The 18,391-nt window shown below is 41.1% G+C and overlaps 1 protein-coding gene across 11 annotated transcripts in view; it reads right to left on the reverse strand.

Annotated features, from left to right (window-relative positions):
- tenm1 (teneurin transmembrane protein 1) overlaps positions 1-18,391 on the reverse strand; it is a 365,598-nt gene that overhangs the window by 57,105 nt on the left and 290,102 nt on the right. For all 11 annotated transcript variants that reach the window (XM_062963661.1, XM_062963659.1, XM_062963658.1 and 8 more), the window contains 4 exons: positions 13,870-13,989; positions 11,407-11,668; positions 9,344-9,611; positions 5,692-5,835 (listed from right to left, as the gene is read on the reverse strand). In XM_062963661.1, coding sequence (XP_062819731.1) covers positions 5,692-5,835; positions 9,344-9,611; positions 11,407-11,668; positions 13,870-13,989 — 794 coding nt within the window. The remainder of the gene's footprint in view (positions 1-5,691; positions 5,836-9,343; positions 9,612-11,406; positions 11,669-13,869; positions 13,990-18,391) is intronic.

Genomic DNA, 18,391 nt, shown 5'->3' on the forward strand with positions numbered 1-18,391 from the left:
CTTCTGGAACATGGCCATACAGCCTGGAAAACACACAACAACCCTGTGATTCTGGCCATGAAAGCCTTCAACAAACCTCAAGATAGGTTCACTTTAGAGTCGCCATAAATTGGAACCAACCTGAAGGTACACAACAGCAGCAGAAAGAAGGACAAATAACTTAAACCAGGAATAGGAACTATCCCGATGTTGTTGAATTCCATGTCCCTGCTGTTGTTGCCAGTCTGTAAATCCCAAAAGCAGCATAGCTGATTGGGAGGAAAGCTGGGAATTGTAGTCCAGTAGCATCTGCAGGCTACGTCACTTCCATCCCAGTTCAAACGCTTGTTCCAAACAAAATAAACAAACAAGCTCCATGGTTTTACCAAAGGGTTAATTGGCAATCTGGAAGTTGATTCAGTGACTTTGATTTAGTTGAGGCTAGAACCTGTGGGCAGGTAAAGGAAGCTTGGGGAAAGGGTTGTACTTCCCTATTAGTAAATATCTCAGTTTGGGATCTCCAAAGTTATGGCAATTGATATGGAAGGAGCAGCAGTAGCTAGCATGTAAATAACAATCAAGCTGTGTTCCATACTGGTCTATCTCAAAAGAAGGCTGGAAGTGGGTGTCCATTACACAAAACTACTGAAAAGTTTTGAGTATTTTTCAGAGGGTAGAAAAAATATTAAATTGCACTACAAACTGTATATATAAAGTGGAATGAATGCTGTTTGATGCTGCATTGAAATAATGATGCCTCGGATGATGCCTGAGGGGAAGAATTGTTATCAAGCAACTTTTGTCTCCTTCCTAACCTGTGGGAGAGGGAATAAACTGGAAAACATCTTTCTCACATAAAGTTCTTTTTATTAAAGTACTGGTATTGTTGCTTTGAACATTAATCCTTTTCATTCCGAGGCAAAGAGATGCTAACACTAGATCTCCTAGGTAACTTCATTTTCTCATGCTGTGACATCGTCAGCAGAATGACTTGTTATTGTTAAGCATCCCACAGTTAAGCAACAAAATATTCTTGAGATGCAATTCCAAAAGTTTTCTTGTTTTTAGCAATCAGCCTAAACAAGTTTCCAGCCATAGCAATCCATAGATGTAAAGAGAAAGAAAATAAAATACATTTTTTCCATGTCAGGAGCAACTTAAGAAACTGCAAGTCGCTTCTGGTATGAGAGAATTGGCTGTCTGCAAGGACATTGCACAGGGGATGCCTGGATGTTTTTGATGTTTGTACCATCCTTGTGGGAGGCTTCTTTTATGTCCCCGCATGGAGCTGGAGCTAACTGAGGGAGCTCATCCACACTCTCCCCGGGTTGATTTGAACCAGCAACCTTCAGGTCAGCAACCCAACCTGCCAGCACAAGGGCCGGGTTGTGGCGCAGATGGTTTGCAGCCAGCTGCAATAAATCACTACTTACCGAGAAGTCATGAAATCAAAGCCTGGGCTGGATTGAGTACCTGACCATTAACAGCCTAGCTCGCTGTTGACCTAAGCAGCTCGAAAGACAGTTGCATCTGTCAAGTAGACAATTTAGGTACCGTTTTATGCAGGGAGGCTAATTTAACTAATTTACAACACCATTAAAAACTTCCAGCAGCATGCAGAAAGGAATGAGGAAGTACTCCATCAAGGACTCAGTGTCACAAGTGGTTGATGAAGCGGCAGCTCCCCCTGTGGCCAGAATCGAGCATACCCTTGTGAAGCCAGAAGCTGGAAAATGTTAAATTGCCTCTATGTCTGTCTATATGTCATATGTATAATGGGATTGAATGTTTGCCATGTATATCTGCATTGTGATCCTCCCAGAGTCCCCTTTGGGTTGAGAAAGGCGAAATATAAATACTGTAAATAAATAAATAAATAAATGAACCCAATGTGCTCGGGGGGGGGGGGGGTCCATAATACCGGTAATGCCTAACCATTCCCACTTAGCTACTGGCTACATAGACTCATACACAGGTAGTCCCCAAGTTACAAAGATCTGACTTTCAAACAACACATAGTTACAAACAGGAAGTGAGAGAAATCTACCACTTGGAAGGGAAAGTCACTCCTGAATGAGTTAACCTGGGAACTGCCTGTAGAAGGATTGCTCAGCCATTGAGACATTCTTTATAATCTACTGGTGATAAGGAAACAATTTGCCTGGATTTTCATGGGCTATCCCAACTCATTTAATTCCACAGTGATATCCGAGTTCATATCCTGCAATGACCTGGCTTCTGGGACCCCAAGGTGGCCACCCTCCATTTGGGTAGGCCTGTTTGCCATAATATGGGATGGCAGGCCCCCGGAAAGCCCTGGTACTTCGGCAGTCATCCTTGCCAATGCTTTACAAGAAGTGGCACCAATGCAACCCTTGCCGGGCAAAACCTGTGAATATTTTATGGCCACTTCCACAAGGCACGTCTGAGAGTGAAAAGCTGCTGACGGTGAGAGATCCCTTTGTTATCCTTTTGGAGAACAAACAGCATCATCCACCAATGGCCAAAGGGATTCTGGACTTCTGAATTTCCAGTAAAGCAGAACCAAAAGACAAAGTAGGATTTCTAGGTCAATGTTTCAGGTGGCTTATGAATAAATATGAATGTATATTTTAAAAACACAATGCAAAAAGAACAACAAACTTTCCCGGAAGACAAATAGTGGTCTGGCTGTTAATAACAAATCCGAAAAGCGGTGAAATGATATTTCACATGTTATTTATGACCAACATAAGGCAAGATGCGGATATCTCTTTGGGGGTTCTTTCGGTTTTTAAGAGCGACTCGGCCAAACGCCAAGGTGCTTAATGACCTCCTCCTCGAGCGGAAAGGACCTGCCGAAATGACAGGAGCAGTTGGCCTTTGTCTGTGACTAAGTGTGGAATGGAAGAACCCTTCATCTCTCTCCCACAAGTAACAATATATAATCAGTTCCCTGAAGACTCCGCTCAGCTGAAATATGTGCAAAGGTTTTGTTTATAGTTGGCAACAGAAACAATAAGGGCTTTGGTTTCTCCTGGTGCTGTAAAACAGTGTCCAAATCCTGCATCCACAACAAAGGCATCTCGATAAAGAACAATTGCCAATGCCCTCATGTGCATTTTATCTATACATTTTAACTATGTGAAGGTATGGTGTAATAATAATAATAATAATAATAATAATAATAATAATAATAATTCAAAGATTCTGGCAGAAAGCAGTGCAGGTGGTCCTGGTGGTGATGGGCACACTGGGTGACGTGCCAAAAGATCTCAGCCGGCATTTGGAAACAATAGACATTGACAAAATTACAATCTGTCAACTGCAAAAGGCCACCCTACTGGGATCTGCGCGCATCATCCGAAAATACACCACACAGTCCTAGACACTTGGGAAGTGTTGAACTTGTGATTTTGTGATATGAAATCCAGCATATCTATCTTGTTTGCTGTGTCATATAATAAAATAATAATAATAATACATCACACAGTCCTAGATGCTTGGGAAGTGTTCGACTTGTGATTTTGTGATACGAAATCCAGCATATCTATCTTGTTTGCTGTGTCATACAATGTTGTTGTGTCAATAATAATGATAATGATGATAATAATATACCTTTGCGTTTTAAAAAGCAACCCTTCCACCCATTCGAAAGAACCATCCTGTGTACTCTAGGGTCATGTAGCTTCTATTGTCCACAGACTATACTACAGTCTCTTGACCGTCAAACAAACTTACCAAAGAGAATTCTGGACTAATGGGAGTCATTGCCATTTAGGACTAATGTTGTGTCAACTTTGTATATGTTGTCGAAGGCTTTCATGGCCGGAATCATTGGGTTGTTGTGCATTTTCCAGGCTGTATGGCCGTGTGTCCAGAAACAACATGCTTCTGGAACATGGCCATACAGCTTGGAAAATGCACAACAACCCAACTTTGGATATGTTTCCTGACTCAGTGCTTTCTCTTGTGGGAAGGATGGGGTAGACAATTCCTAACATGTTGATCCACAGTTAGTGACACATGGATAGGTCCCATATTTCTCTGTTTCAACAGTAGAGCCAACGTGGTGAAATGGTTTGAGTATTGGGCTATAACTTTGAAGACTAGGTTTCCGATCCTGACTCGACCATGGAGATGCACTGGGTGACCTTGAAGAAGTGACACTCTTCAGCCTCAGATGAAGGCAAAGACATAATTGGACGGCACACAATCCTAAAGAGAACAATAGTGCAGTTCTAATATGTAGATGCCTCCTGGGATCTCGGAACAGATCACAGAGTTTTGTTTTAGAAGTTCTATGTTCTCTGAAATCAGATAGACAATGGCGGTAGAGGTTTCTGCCCGGTGAGGAATGCACTCTGCATATGCTCCAGAAATGGCTTTCAAAGCTAAGCTCTTCCGCATCCTGCTCAAATGAATCTCTGCTCAAGGAAAAGAACTCAATGTTGCAGATAGAAAACAAATGGTCTTTTGATTGGACTTTAATTAAAATGGTTTAGGTATGTGCATAAATATGGAGCCCCCGGTGACACAACGGGTTAAACCACTGAATTGCTGAACTTGTTGACTGAAAGGTCAGTAGTTTGGACCTGGGGAGCAAGGTGAGCTCCCGCTGCTAGCCCCAGCTTCTGCCAACCTAGCAGTTTGAAAACATGCAAATATGATTAGATCAATAGGTACCGCTCTGGCGGGAACATAACAGCGCTCCATGCAGTCATGCTGGCCACATGACCTTGGAGGTGTCTATGGACAACACCGGCTCTTCAGCTTAGAAATGGAGATGAGCCCCAACCCTCAGTCGGACATGACTAGACTTAATGTCAGGAGTAAACTTTTACCTTTATTATGTGCATAAATAAATATATATTACTAAGAGAAATTTAGATGGCCACAGAGGGAATCACGGTCAGGCATAGAGAGGCAGCCAAGGAAAGGAAAGAACTCGATTTGAATGAGGGGAGCTGCTGGAGTTTTAATTGTATTCTTGCAGTTATTTCTGCTCATACAGATGACATTTCTCACCATCTTGCCCTGGCAATTACCTTCCAGCAGAACAAATGATCTAGTTTAGTTGACTGCTGCCAAGTTGGTACAAAATAAGTTCATGAATTAAAAAGTCACTCAAAATGTATCCTTTTCAATTCCCCAAATGCCAATTAGAGATGTGTGAAGGAGCAACTGGCTGCCTTGTTGAGATTCTTTGATTTCTGCATCTAAGCCCATTCTGACTTATGCCTATGTATCCTTTTGCATACAAATCTTTCTTGGTCCACATGTTTGAGAGATATCAACTCTTTTCTAAAGTTTGGCACCTTTTCTGAAAAAATTAATTGGATAAATCATGGGGAAAGACAACCTGAAACTATTTTTCTATCCATCCCTAATGTCAATGTGAAAAAGTGCAGCCTGAACTTTACAGTAGACTTTTAAAGGTTTGAATCGTGGCATTACCCTTAAACATATATTTTCCATGGCTCAAACTGATGCGACCTCTTCTTGAGATTTTAGTGGGGATCAAGTGGTAAATTATTTCTGACCTTTCTGCTAATGAAGTTTCAGAGTGCCGGCTGTTCTTTCCCTGCAACTGGGCTCAAATTACAGAAGGAAAAGAAGGAGAAGAAGGACCTTAATGAAATCCTCAAACTCTTCCTCTGATTTTCCCCGAAGTTTATGCAAATCACTGCTGCTACGTCTTTCTGAAAATAGTTTCATAACCAATGTACTTACCACTCTGTGTGTTCAAAATGTGGTGTTTGTCCAGGGACCAGCCTCCCAGATTGGAAGCATCCAGCTCAAATCCCTGCAGGGTTACAGTCCTCTTTTCCCAAAGAATAAAATCAGGGCAGGTCTCGTATTCATAACCCACTGACACTGAAAACAGATAATAAAAACCTGTTATTATCGGCAGTTAATATGATGTTATATGATGTATATGATGTAGAATAATATCCTGACCTTGCTAGCTTAGCCTTATCAGTTAAAAGTAGCACGCCCCCCAATCTCCCCAAACAAAAACAATACCAGAGATGGTCCTATATGGTGCCCAATGGGTGCCAATGTTGCTGCTGTTTGAATGTGAAATAAAAGATGGTTATTCATGAAAGCTTTTAGTGCGTAACTAGATTTACAAATAACCATGCAGGCACATGGTTTGATTCAACAACTTGACTATAGAATAATAGAATCCTAGAGTTGGAAGAGACCTCGTGGGCCATCCAGTCCAAACCGCTGCCAAGAAGCAGGAAAACTGCATTCAAAGCACCCTCAACAGATGGCCATCCAGCCTCTGTTTCGAAGCCTCCAAAGCCTTTGTCACACTCTGGGGCAGAGAGTTCCACTACTGAACAGCTCTCACAGTGAGGAAGTTTTTCCTAATCTTCAGGTGGAATCTCCTTACTTTCCTGTAGTTTGTAGCCATTGTTCTGTGTTCTAGTCTCCGGGGAAGCAGGAAACAAGCCTGCTCCCTCCTCCCTATGCCTTCCCCTCAAATCTTGACAAATGGCCCTCATCATGTCTTCCCTCAGACTTCTCTTCTGCAGGCTAAACAAGCACAGCTCTTTATGCCGCTCCTCACAGGGTTTGTTCTCCAGACCCTTAATCATTTTAGTCGCCCTCCTCTGGACACTTTCCAGCTTGTCAACATCTCCCTTCAATTGTGGTGCCCAGAATTGGACACAGTGTGATTCCAGGTGTGGTCTGACCAAGGCAGAATAGAGGGGGAGCAGGACTTCCCTGAATCTAGATACTATATTCCTATTTATGCAGGCCAAAATCCCATTGGCTTTTTAAGCTGCTGCATTACATTCTTGGTTCATGTTCCCCTTCCTGTCCACAAGGACTCCAAGATCTTTTTCACATGTCCTGCTGTTGAGCCAGAAATCACCCCCCATTTTGTATCTTTGCATTTCATTTTTCTGCCTAAGTGGAGTATCTTGATTTTGTCCCTGTTGAACTTCCTTTTGGTAGTTTTGGCCAATCATCTCTCTAATCTGTTAAGATCGTTTTGAATTCTGCTCCTGTCTTCTGGAGTATTGGCTCTCCCTCCCAATTTGGTGTCGCCTGCAAACTTGATGATCATGCCTTCTAACCCTTCATCTAAGTCATTGCCTCTTTCTGTGGCAAAAGTAACCCATGGGTTTCCATGACAGAGCAGGGATTAAAACTCTGGTCTCCAGAGTCATAATCCAACACTCAAACCAGTCATCATGTTGTCTCACAATAAACAAATAAACAGGGGTTATGTTTTAAGAGGAGCCCCTGATGGTGCAGAGTATTAAAGCGCTGAACTGCTGAACTTGTGGACCGAAAGGTCGCAGGTTTGCATCTGGAGAGCAGAGTGAGCACCCGCTGTTAGCCCCAGCTTCTGCCAGTTTAGCAGTTCGAAAACATGCAAATGTGAATAGATCAATAGGTACTACTTCTGCAGGAAGGTAACGGCGCTCCATGCAGTCGTGCTGGCCACATGACCTAGGAGGTGTTTATGGACAACGCTGGCTCTTCAGCTTAGAAATGGAGATGAGAACTAACCTCCAGAGTTGGACACAACTGGACTTAATGTCAGGGGAAAACTTTTACCTTTTTATACATCGACATTTTTTTGTGTGTATATGTGTGTGTATGCATATATCTGTCTATAGGGGAACTCACTTTGAGGGTAGGGCCCAACATTTTGTGTGGTTTCTCCATACCCTGGAAAAAATTTCAGAGCAGATTTACTGCCCCATTGAAACAGAAGATCCCACTTAGGGATACAAGAACCTCACTTTCCACCATATTTTTTTCTTATTTTCCCTCATTCTGCTTTGCTTAGCGTCTAAAACTATGAATTTTTTTACAGCCGCCCCCAGATGGCAGTATATTGCCTAATTTTTCATTTTTGCTCATCTCTGGTGTGCATAAAAGACGGGAATGAGAGAAAGGGAATTTACAAGAACCGAGATACAGTAAAATAAAACAAGATTTTCAGATGTCGACACTTTTAAAGTGCCATTTAGGATTGTTAATTCAAGCAGACAATGTGCCTGCTGAGTTCCTGGTTACCTGGGCTGAGAGGCACTTCTGGAGCTAACCCAAACAGGGGCTTCTGTCACGAAAGAATGAAATGAGGATGTACAACACACCGTTTATATGTGGCCAAATTTTCATGAAGGTATTTCCAAGCAGTTCGGTTCTATTAATGTGTTGGCAGTGGAGTCACTAGGGATGGTGTCATCCCATGGACCTCCTCCTACTGAATCCATGGCATTTGAAAGTATATAATAGTATTTGTAAATTGTTACATTGCACAAAATCAGCAACTATAACAAGTTAGAACTGTGCAACTAACAATGCTTGGTTATGTTGTTAGCTAACATGAAAGTTGGGTCAAGACTTCTGAGAAAGAGTCATTTGGGTCTCTTTACAGTTATTGAAGGCATCGTGTAGCCAGGTCTAAGTAGACAACATCATACGCTGGTTCAACAAGACTCTATTTTTGCTTTTTCTAAAGCTTGTCTGCAACCAAAGCTCTGGAGCCGTGGTGGCGCAATGGGTTAAACCAGTGGTTCTCAACCTGTGGGTATGCAGATGTTTTGGCCTTCAACTCCCAGAAATCCTAACAGCTGGTAAACTGGCTGGGATATCTGGGAGATGTAGGCCAAAATACCTGGAGATTCACAGGTGGAGAACCACTGAGTTAAACTCTTGTGCCGGCAGGACTGCTGACCTGAAGGTTGTGTTGTTGACCTGAAGGTTGCTGGTTCGAATCCGCCAGATGGGGTGAGCTCCCGTCTGTCAGCTCTAGCTTGTGGGGACATGAGAGATGCCTTCCAGCAGGATGGTAACACATCCGGATGTCCCCTGGGCAATTTCTATGTAGACGGGCAATTCTCTCACACCAGAAGCGACTTGCAGTACATTCTCAAGTTGCTTCTGACACAATAATAATAATAATAATAATAATAATAATAAAAACCAAGGCTCTGTAAATTTGGAAGCTCAGAGGTATAGATGAGGGTTTTTTAAAAAAAATAAAAAAAATATATTTCTTATACTTTATATATAAGTTCATGCTGTACAAACATGGTACTGTACACCCAGGAAGGATGAAACGCCAATCCTATGGGCGGCAACAGCTTGTAAGTAAAATGCATTGGTATTTGAAGACCCCATTCAAGGTAATTAAACCTTGGCACTATCATTTTGTAGTGTGGAAGGGTCCCAAATCTTTCAGCATGAACACTCACATGTATAAAAGGCATCACTCAGAAATGGTGACTGCATGTGTAACATGTAATACCTCTATCATATCCCCAAGTGTCTATACTGGGAGAAAGGCAAGATAAAAATAAAGTAAATAAACAATTAAGAATGTTTCTTTGTTTCTTATATATAGGCTTACCCATTGCTTCTGCCAAACCGGACACCTTTTGGCCATAAATATCAGTCTTATTCCAGGCGAAGGTGTAGACCATGTTAGTGGTAGCAGGGAAGGATTTCTGAGCCAGCCGCCCTTCAATGGTGACGGTAAGGTGCACTTTTGTCATTCCCGGAGGAATGATGGAATGGGTTAGAATAATCCACAACAAGGTCTTGTATCCTGACGTCCGGCTGCTCAAGTAGCTCAGCTTCACAAAGCTGTAAGGGATGGGGATTTCTTCCTGGACCACCTGGAAAACAGTGTTGTGAATTTAAGTCACTGCAAAAGACATTGGAGGGAACCACATCTCAGGCTCTTTTGGTGGTTCAGCTAATGCCCTGCTTGGGAGTATAACGATCATTATGGCCTCAAATTAAGCAGAGGACTGTAATTACTAAATGGTGAAGTCATCTCATAAGTAAGATGTTAAAAGAAAAAGTGCTTCCTTCCCAGTTCATTGGGAGAAACCAAAGGAGACTTAACTGTACTTCACAGGCAATGCCTTATATGGGGGCCGTGCTGGTGCGATGGGTTAAACCAATGATGGCTTGGTGTGTCAAAATTCACCAAAAAACCTAGCATGACTTGGGTGGTGTGTCACTTCGGGAAAAAAACCATAATTTCACAATATGTATACTTTAAATAACAAAAATATATAATTGTAATATATAACTGTATTCAATAAATCAAAAACTATTTACTGCCATTATTTCCATGTACAACAATCTATGGTACCTCTTGCAGTTTCCATGCTGATTTCTCTCTATTCTAGTTTCAATGTAGTCATGAATAATGAATAACATAATAATAATATAATAGTAATAATATGATAATATACTACAATAATAACAGAATAATAATAGAATGATATTATATATAAATGTAATGTGCATAATTCCCATGGAGTAAACAACAAAACCACTGGACCAAATCACATCAAATTTGGCCACATCCAATCAATCTGCATGCAGCAGCATGTCAGCAAAAATGGCTAGGCGTGTCAGTGCTGACACGCGTGTCATAGGTTGGCCATCAATGGGTTAAACCCTTGTGCTGCTAAACTGCTGACCTGATGGTTGGCAGTTCAAAACCATGGGATGGATTAAGCCCCCGCTGTTAGCCTTAGCTCCTGCCAATCTAGCAGTTCGAAAAACATGCAAATGTGAGTAGATAAATAGGTACTGCTTTGGCTGGAAAAGGCAAGAAGACGCTCCAAGCAGTCATGCCAGCCACACAACCGGGAGGTGACAACGTAGGCTCCTCAGCTAGGAAATGGAAAAGGAGAAGAGTACCTTCCCCAGAGCTGGAGATGAGCACTGCCTCCAGAGCTGGAAATGAAAGGAGAAGCCCTTGCTCTTGTCTGTGTATGTGTGTCTCATTATAACAAGGCATTGAATGTTGCCCTGTATTTGTTTATATACTGTAATCTGCTCTTAGTCCCCTTGGGGAGAAGAGCGGAATATAAATAAATAAATAAATACATACATAAAATTATTATTATTATTATTATTATTATTATTATTATCATTATTATTATTATTATTAATAATAATAATAATAATAATAATAATAATAATAATAATATGTTGTTGTTGTTGAGCACCTTCAAGTCATTTCTGACCTTTGGAGACTAAGGTGGTCCTAAAATTGATTTTTCTTCTGTGGCTGATCATATCTAACTCAGCCAAGGCCACTGCATTTTGAAATAAAATGAACAATGTCATTTTTCAGTAAATAAATGAAATTAGATAAAGCAGGACCCTGTTTCTATAGGGGATATATTCCAACCCCCCCTAGTGGATATCTGAACCCTATATTTTGACTATATTTGGGCTGGACATATGCCAAACAAATGCACTGGAGAGGGGGATTTTTTGGAGTGTGGATAACTGAAACCGTGGATAGCGAATCCATGGCTAGAGGGCATGCTCTATTGATCAAAACATGAATTTAATGATACTTTCACAAAATACCACCCTTGGCCAATGCTCAGATATGTGCAACTATTTTCGCAGCAACATGACTATTACTTGTATTTTCCCCACCTGTAGCTCTGGAATGATGGTTCCCCTTTCTGGGCACGATCCTCCAAACGATGTCAAAGGGAAAGGAAGGACAATCGGATTTGGGCTGATGAAGTTTGCGATGTCACAAGAGGGTGACTCCACCTCTGTTCTTTGCATGACTACTTTGTCTACCACAATAAACCTATTCCAGGACAACCAAAGGGTCCTTTTCACAGAAAGAAATGGAGATCTGTCAAAGAGCAGAGTGACCGAGATGCCTCCAATAGCCACCAGGTCAAAACTGAAACAAGAAAACAAAACATCCTACTTTAATCTGATTCCAAAACAGGTCAAAAATATTATTTGAAACCATTTGTTTCCAACTGGATGCTTCCATTAAACATTTTCCATTTTTCTTTCATCTGGCCATATAATCTTCACAATCACGGAATGGATTTATTATCACTATTTCTTTTTCTGGGTTGCTGTGAGTTTTCCGGGCTGTATGGCCATGTTCCAGAAGCATTCTCTCCTGATGTTTCACTCACATACATGGCAGGCATCCTCACAGGTTGTGAGGTCTGTTAGAAACTAGGCAAGTGGGGTTTATATATCTGTGGAATGATGTCCAGAGCTCTTGTCTGTTTGAAGCAAGTGTGAATGTTGCAATTGGCTATCTTGATTAGCACTGAATGCCCTTGCAACTTCAAGGTCTGGCTGCTTCCTGTCTGGGGGGATTCTTGTTGGGAAGTGTTAGCTGTCCCTGATTGTTTCTTGTCTGGAATTCCCCTGTTTTCTGGGTGTTGTTCTTCATTTACTGTCTTGATTTACTTTACTGTCCTGATTTTAATACTGGTAGCCAGATTTTGTTCATTTTCATGGTTTTCTCCTTTCTGTTGAAATTGTCCACATGCTTGTGGATTTTAATGGCTTGTCCCAATAAAGTTTCCCCCAGGCAGTAAGGAGCCAGACCTTGAAGCTGAAAGGCTGTTCAATGCTAATCAAGGTGGCCAGTTGCAACATTCACGCTTTCTTCAAACAGACAAGAGGCCTTCTCCCACCTTGGACATTCCACAGACATATAAACCCCACTTGCCTAGTTTCCAACAGATCTCTTACTCAATGGGAACTATAGCTGTTTGTAGAGGAGGGAGGCTGTCTGGGTAAGTGGACACCTCCTACACATACACACATACACATTTTTCACTTTTATTATGTGTATAGATAATGTGAAATGGGCACCATAATACAAAAAAAAAAAAAAAATAGGACAGCCTTTTTGAGGGGACATTCTATAACCAAAGAGGCATCAGTATGGAAAACCAAACTACTTGGGAGAACCAAAGGTTTCCAGAAACACACAAATCCTCTTCCTCAAAGCAAGTGCGATTCTGGGAAAGATCCCATGCAAAGCTCAGCAAAGCATGCTTTATGACTGAGTGTTGAGAAATGGGAAATCAAACTGAGAGGAAGAGGAAAAATGGAACCGAAGGGCTGGGATTTTGGAGAGAGATTGCTCTGTGCTGCATCATTTTGTCATGAGCCGCACTTGTATTTATAACTGAGCTGGTGGCCTATGACAGAAAACTCCTCTCTGTATTCCAGGAGTGGTATGTGGCATAAAATTATATTAGGCAGAGGAATTGCTATGGTCCCTTATTATCGGAAGACTCTAACATGTATAGTCGGGCAGCGTAAGGCAACGTAAATAGATACTTCACTCCATTACTGGATGCACCTCTTACAAAACCCTTTGATGGTAATGAACTGTGATTGGGAGTCAGGCCTAATTATGCATATTCCATCACATCCCCCCCAATGATGCACAGGAATATTTGCGTGTGCATACATCTGAGCGCATTTTAATGCTCCAGCTCTGTCAAGAGATAGGTAAATCAGAAATCATAATTAGATAACTTGCTACTTCGACACTTTAAAATCACCGGAAAGATGGAATGCACATTAGCACCATTACTTACGAGGCTCAGCATTGCCATGGATTATTTACTCGCAGCTTTACACTATTTACGCTGCTGATGCAGTCAAGAAAAATCATACCATGAAATCCCTTACATCTGCAAGTTTTAATTGGCTCAGCTGATTAATTGGCAGGGTCTCGCTCTAATCAGGGAGGAGAAATTTCAGTCCAGGAGTTTTGCATTAAGCGTACACTTGCTTGTTTCTTTCAACCTGTTTTTCTCGGATGCATACCTAGCTTAGCAAGAATAATAATACAAAAATGTAAAATACTGAAGGGAGAGCTCTTTCTTACCCAGGAATGGTAATTTTTGCTATATTTAAATTGTGTCAAACTTCTTTTAATGTCTCAGATAGGAGAATTAATTTAAGTTTAATCAATTAATTAATCAATCGCAAAGCAGACGAGTCATCTCATTTTATTTCTTTTTCAAATTGGGTGACAGACAGTTTGGGGTATGACCCATGTGCATAGCTAAAATGAAACCAAGCTCTCCAGATATTGTGGATCAAGGGATGCCATACCTTCCATCTTGCCGGCTGATAGTGTAACCATAATCGCTGTGGTGCTGGAAGCTCACATTCACCCCAACCAATGGTGTCCCATCTACCGCAACTACCTGTCCTCGGACAACACAAGCACGCCTGCATTGAGACAGAGAACGGGTTCAAGATTAAAGGAAAACATTGAGGGATCTGTAGCCTGTATGATATTTATACCATGAGAAAGTATAGTGGTATAGTGGCTTAAGTACTGGACAAGGAGACTGGGAGACCAAGTCTGCTTAGCATTGCAAACCCATTGGGTGAACTTCGGCAAGTCACACCTTTTCATGCTTTAAAGAAGACAATACCAAACATGAATAATTGAGAAGACCGTAGGAGAGCATAACCATATGTCAAAACCAATTTGGAGGTATATCATATTTACACTGTAAATTATATTTACCTATTAATGTACTGCAACTTAGAGAAACTTTAGTATGTATGTATTCCTTTCCCAGAACCAATATTGTATATACGACAGGTTTATGCCTTGGCTAGTGCTTCTAATCTCAGTGAATCTATTGAAGCCTTTAATCCAAACCTTAATCTGAGATGTTAAACCCTTTCCTTTGGTAGGAGACAAAACTTGTTAAGACATATCCTGTTTCCCCGAAAATAAGACAGTGTCTTATATTAATTTTTGCTCCCAAAGACATGTTAGGTTTTATTTTCAGGGGATGTCTTATTTTTCCATGAAGAAGAATTCACATTTATTGTTGAACAAAAAAAAAAGAACATTTATTATATACTGTACAGTAGTTGTCATCACAAACCAGCATAACCAGACAAACTGTGAAATCCTATCAAGAATTTCTTGTTACTACCATTATTTCCATGTACAATAATGGTACAATGGTACATATATTTACCGATCCTGCATGTTCCGGTGTTCTGTTCGGCAGGCATGCTTCCAAACTAAAACTTTGCTAGGACTTACTTTCGGGGGAGGCCTTATATTTAGCAATCCAGCAAAACCTCTACTAGATCTTATTTTCTGGGGATGTCTTATTTTCAGGGAAACAGGGTATATAATATGTATCTTCCTAGATTACACATCTAACTAGAATCCACTGGTTCAATGTTGGGGTTCAAAACATTTGGCAACAGTAAAAGATTTCTGAATGCCACCTAGTGGCTGTTTTAGACATTTACACAAATTTGTTGTGCATCGGTTACATGGACTCTGAAGAAGATGTTTCAGCTTTGCTTCATAAAAAGGAGAGTCAGCCTGTTTAGCAAGCCTTGCAAATGCTGATTTGTTACCCATAAAAGTTTAATTTTTATATCCATATTATATACTTTATACCCAGGGTTGCCTAAACATTTCTCAGGCGGAAAGGGGTCACAAGTGGAAAGAGTTTGAGGACCTCATCACAAAGGTCCATGGATTCTCCAAACATCCATCAGGAAAGAGGACAGCAAGCGACATACAACAAGGAAAGGAACCCATCTGATGAGGTTGCAGGAAGGCTTGCTCCAGGTAACCATTGTATCTACATAAATTCAAGGTGTGGTTTCTTGCTGCTTCAAAATGACATACATGACATACATACAAAATGAAATCCTTAGTCCACAGTTGTGTTTTTTTCTTTTTGTAAATAAAATTATTTATTGTTAATTGTTAACGGTTTATGTAGAGGGAGTTATTTATTTATTTATTTATTTATTTATTGTGTCAGAAGTGAATTGAGAATACAGTTATAATGTATAGAAAAACCACAAACAAAGTTAAAAACTTGACATTATACTAAATTTCCTTTGACCAGAAGCTGACCAGTTCAAATGCCTCTGGTGTCGTTGTAAGAAGGTCCTCCATTGTGCATGTGGCAGGGCTCAGACTACATTGTAATAGGTGGTCTGTGGTTTGCTCTTCTCCACACTTGCATGTCGTGGACTCCACTTTTGTGGCCCCATTTCCTAAGATGAGCTCGGCATCTCGTGGTGCCAGAGTGTAGTCTGTTCAGCGCCTTCCAAGGTGCCGAGTCTTCTGTATGCCCAGGGGGAAGTCTCTCATCTGGTATCAGCCACTGATTGAGGTTACGGGTTTTAGCCTGCCACTTTTGGACTCTTGCTTGCTGAGAAATTCCTGTGAGTATCTCTGTAGAACTTAGGAAGCTATTTCTTGATTTAAGGTGTTGGCTTGTTGGAGCAATATATGGAGGGATGTGGAGTAATATGTGGAGGGATGACTGTATTCTTTTTCCGAGGCCCAGAAAATCTAATTGACAGCCCTTTACACCCTCTAGGTATTTCTCTTGCTGGGCCCTCTCTTTTTCTGTCTTTCTTTCTTTCTTTCTTTCTTTCTTTCTTTCTTTCTTTCTTTCTTTCTTTCTTTCTTTCTTTCTTTCTTTCCCCCCCCCCTCTCTCTCTTTCTCACATTCTCTGAGAGTGTCAGCAAGGCTGGGGGTTAAGGCAGATGCAGTAGATGATGCTGACATGGCCTTTCGAAAGGCTTTTGACAAAGTCCCTCACCAAAGTCTCGGGAGCAAACTTAGCAGTCGCGGGATGAAAAGAAAGGTCCTTTTATGGATCGATAACTTGTTAGGGAACAGAAAGCAGGAATAAATGGACACTGCTTGCACTGGAGAGATGTAAACAGGAGGAATCCCCAAGGAATTCTGGAAACAGCTCTTTCTTTCTTCGTTCAAAAATTATCTGGAGGAGCGAGGTGGGTACATATGCAGTAGGTACAAGATTCAGAGTAGTTACTCCAAAATGGGGAACCAGTGTAGTATAGCGGTTTGAATGGTGGACTAGGAATTCAAAAGAACGGGGTCTGAAACCCCACTTTGGCATAGAAATCCAACGAGGCGACCCTGAAAAAGTCATATTCTCTCAGCCTCAAAGAAAGGCAATGGCAACAGTTTTACCAAGAACATTTTACTTTAGGATTGCCCTCAATAAGAGTTGATTTGAAGGCACCTAACAAGAAGAACTCAGTGTGGTTGAAGGCTTTCATGGCTGGAATCACTGGGTTGCTGTGAGTTTTCTGGACTGTCTAGCCATGTTCCAGAAGCATTCTCTCTTGTCATTTCACCCACATATATGGCAAGCATCCTCAGAGGTTGTGAGATCTGTTGGAAACTAGGCAAGTGGGGTTTATATATCTGTGGAATACTCAGGGTGGGAGAAAGGAAGCAGCCAGGCTTTGAAGCTGCAAGGCCAGTCAATGCTAATCAAGGTGGCCAATTGCACCATTCATACTTTCCTCAAACAGATAAGAGTTCTTTCTCCCACCTTGGACATGATTCCACAGATATATAAACCCCACACACCTGGTTTCCAGCAGACTTCACAACCTCTGAGGATGTCTGCCATAGATGTGGGAAAAACATCAGGAGTGAATGCTTCTGGAACATGGTCACACAGCCCAGAAAACTCACAGCAACCCAACAAGAACTCTAAAAGGCTCTCTTTCCTCTGGAAGCTTTGAGAATACATTAAAAGTAGCAAATGAATGTCACCATAAACAAATGAGGAACGATGCATACTGGGAGGTGTGAATTCCTAAATATAACACATATAACTTGAGCTCATGTTAACAGGAAATAAAAGGCAAACTAGTACATAGCTGCTGTTTAAAAAAATCAACAGAATACATTTTTTTACTCTACAATATTGGTTTGTCACAGTTGGAATTAATTTCTTGGTCCAGCAATTTCATCATCAAAACCAGTGTCAAGATGCGTTGTATTTCATCACTTGGGAGAAGTAACCCATTTTGCATACTAGGGAAACAACAAATTTTGTATCAGTTGTTCCACTTCCTTTCAGAGGAAATAGACCATCAAATTTGATGTTCCCAGAAACTCCATACCTGTGGTTACAAATTTATCAGGTGTGAGAGATAGACAGATAGATGTGCACTAATACAACAGCACCGTTTGAGACATCTGCATTAATGTCTAACTCAAAAGGAGAGATGTAAACATTTATTACATTTTTATTGGAAATAGCAACCTTAAAAGTTCCTATCCTAGTTATTTGTTATGTATATAATTGAGATTGTTTACTATATTGTATGTATATATTGGTATGCAGTTTTCCCCTTAACTCTATGTTGTTTGAGGTTGTGGGAGGGACTACAGACCATGTGACCAGATCTGGGACTATTCAGACTGAAACTCCATTTTAGAAGTCAGTACAGTACAGTCCCGTCTTGGGTGAGAAGGGGGGGATACAAATGCTGTAATACAGTTGAGGATAGTATAGTAGTCAGTATGCATCAGTCAGTCAGTACAGTACGTAGTTGGGTTAAGTATGCTGCAGAAATCAGTCAGTATGAATTAGAAGTTAGTTGAGTACAGTATGTATCAGAAGAGAGCAACATGGAATGGACGAAGGATTGGGGGAAATCCAACCCCAAATAGGGAAACAAGTTGTCCAGGAACACCTGGCCACTCTAAACGAATTCAAGTCCCCAGGGCCAGATCAGCTACATCCAAGAGTATTGAAGGAACTAGCGGAAGTTATTTCAGAACCACTGGCAATTATCTTCGAG

This window comes from Anolis carolinensis, unplaced genomic scaffold (genome assembly GCF_035594765.1).
Source record: "Anolis carolinensis isolate JA03-04 unplaced genomic scaffold, rAnoCar3.1.pri scaffold_12, whole genome shotgun sequence".
NCBI lineage: Eukaryota > Metazoa > Chordata > Lepidosauria > Squamata > Dactyloidae > Anolis > Anolis carolinensis.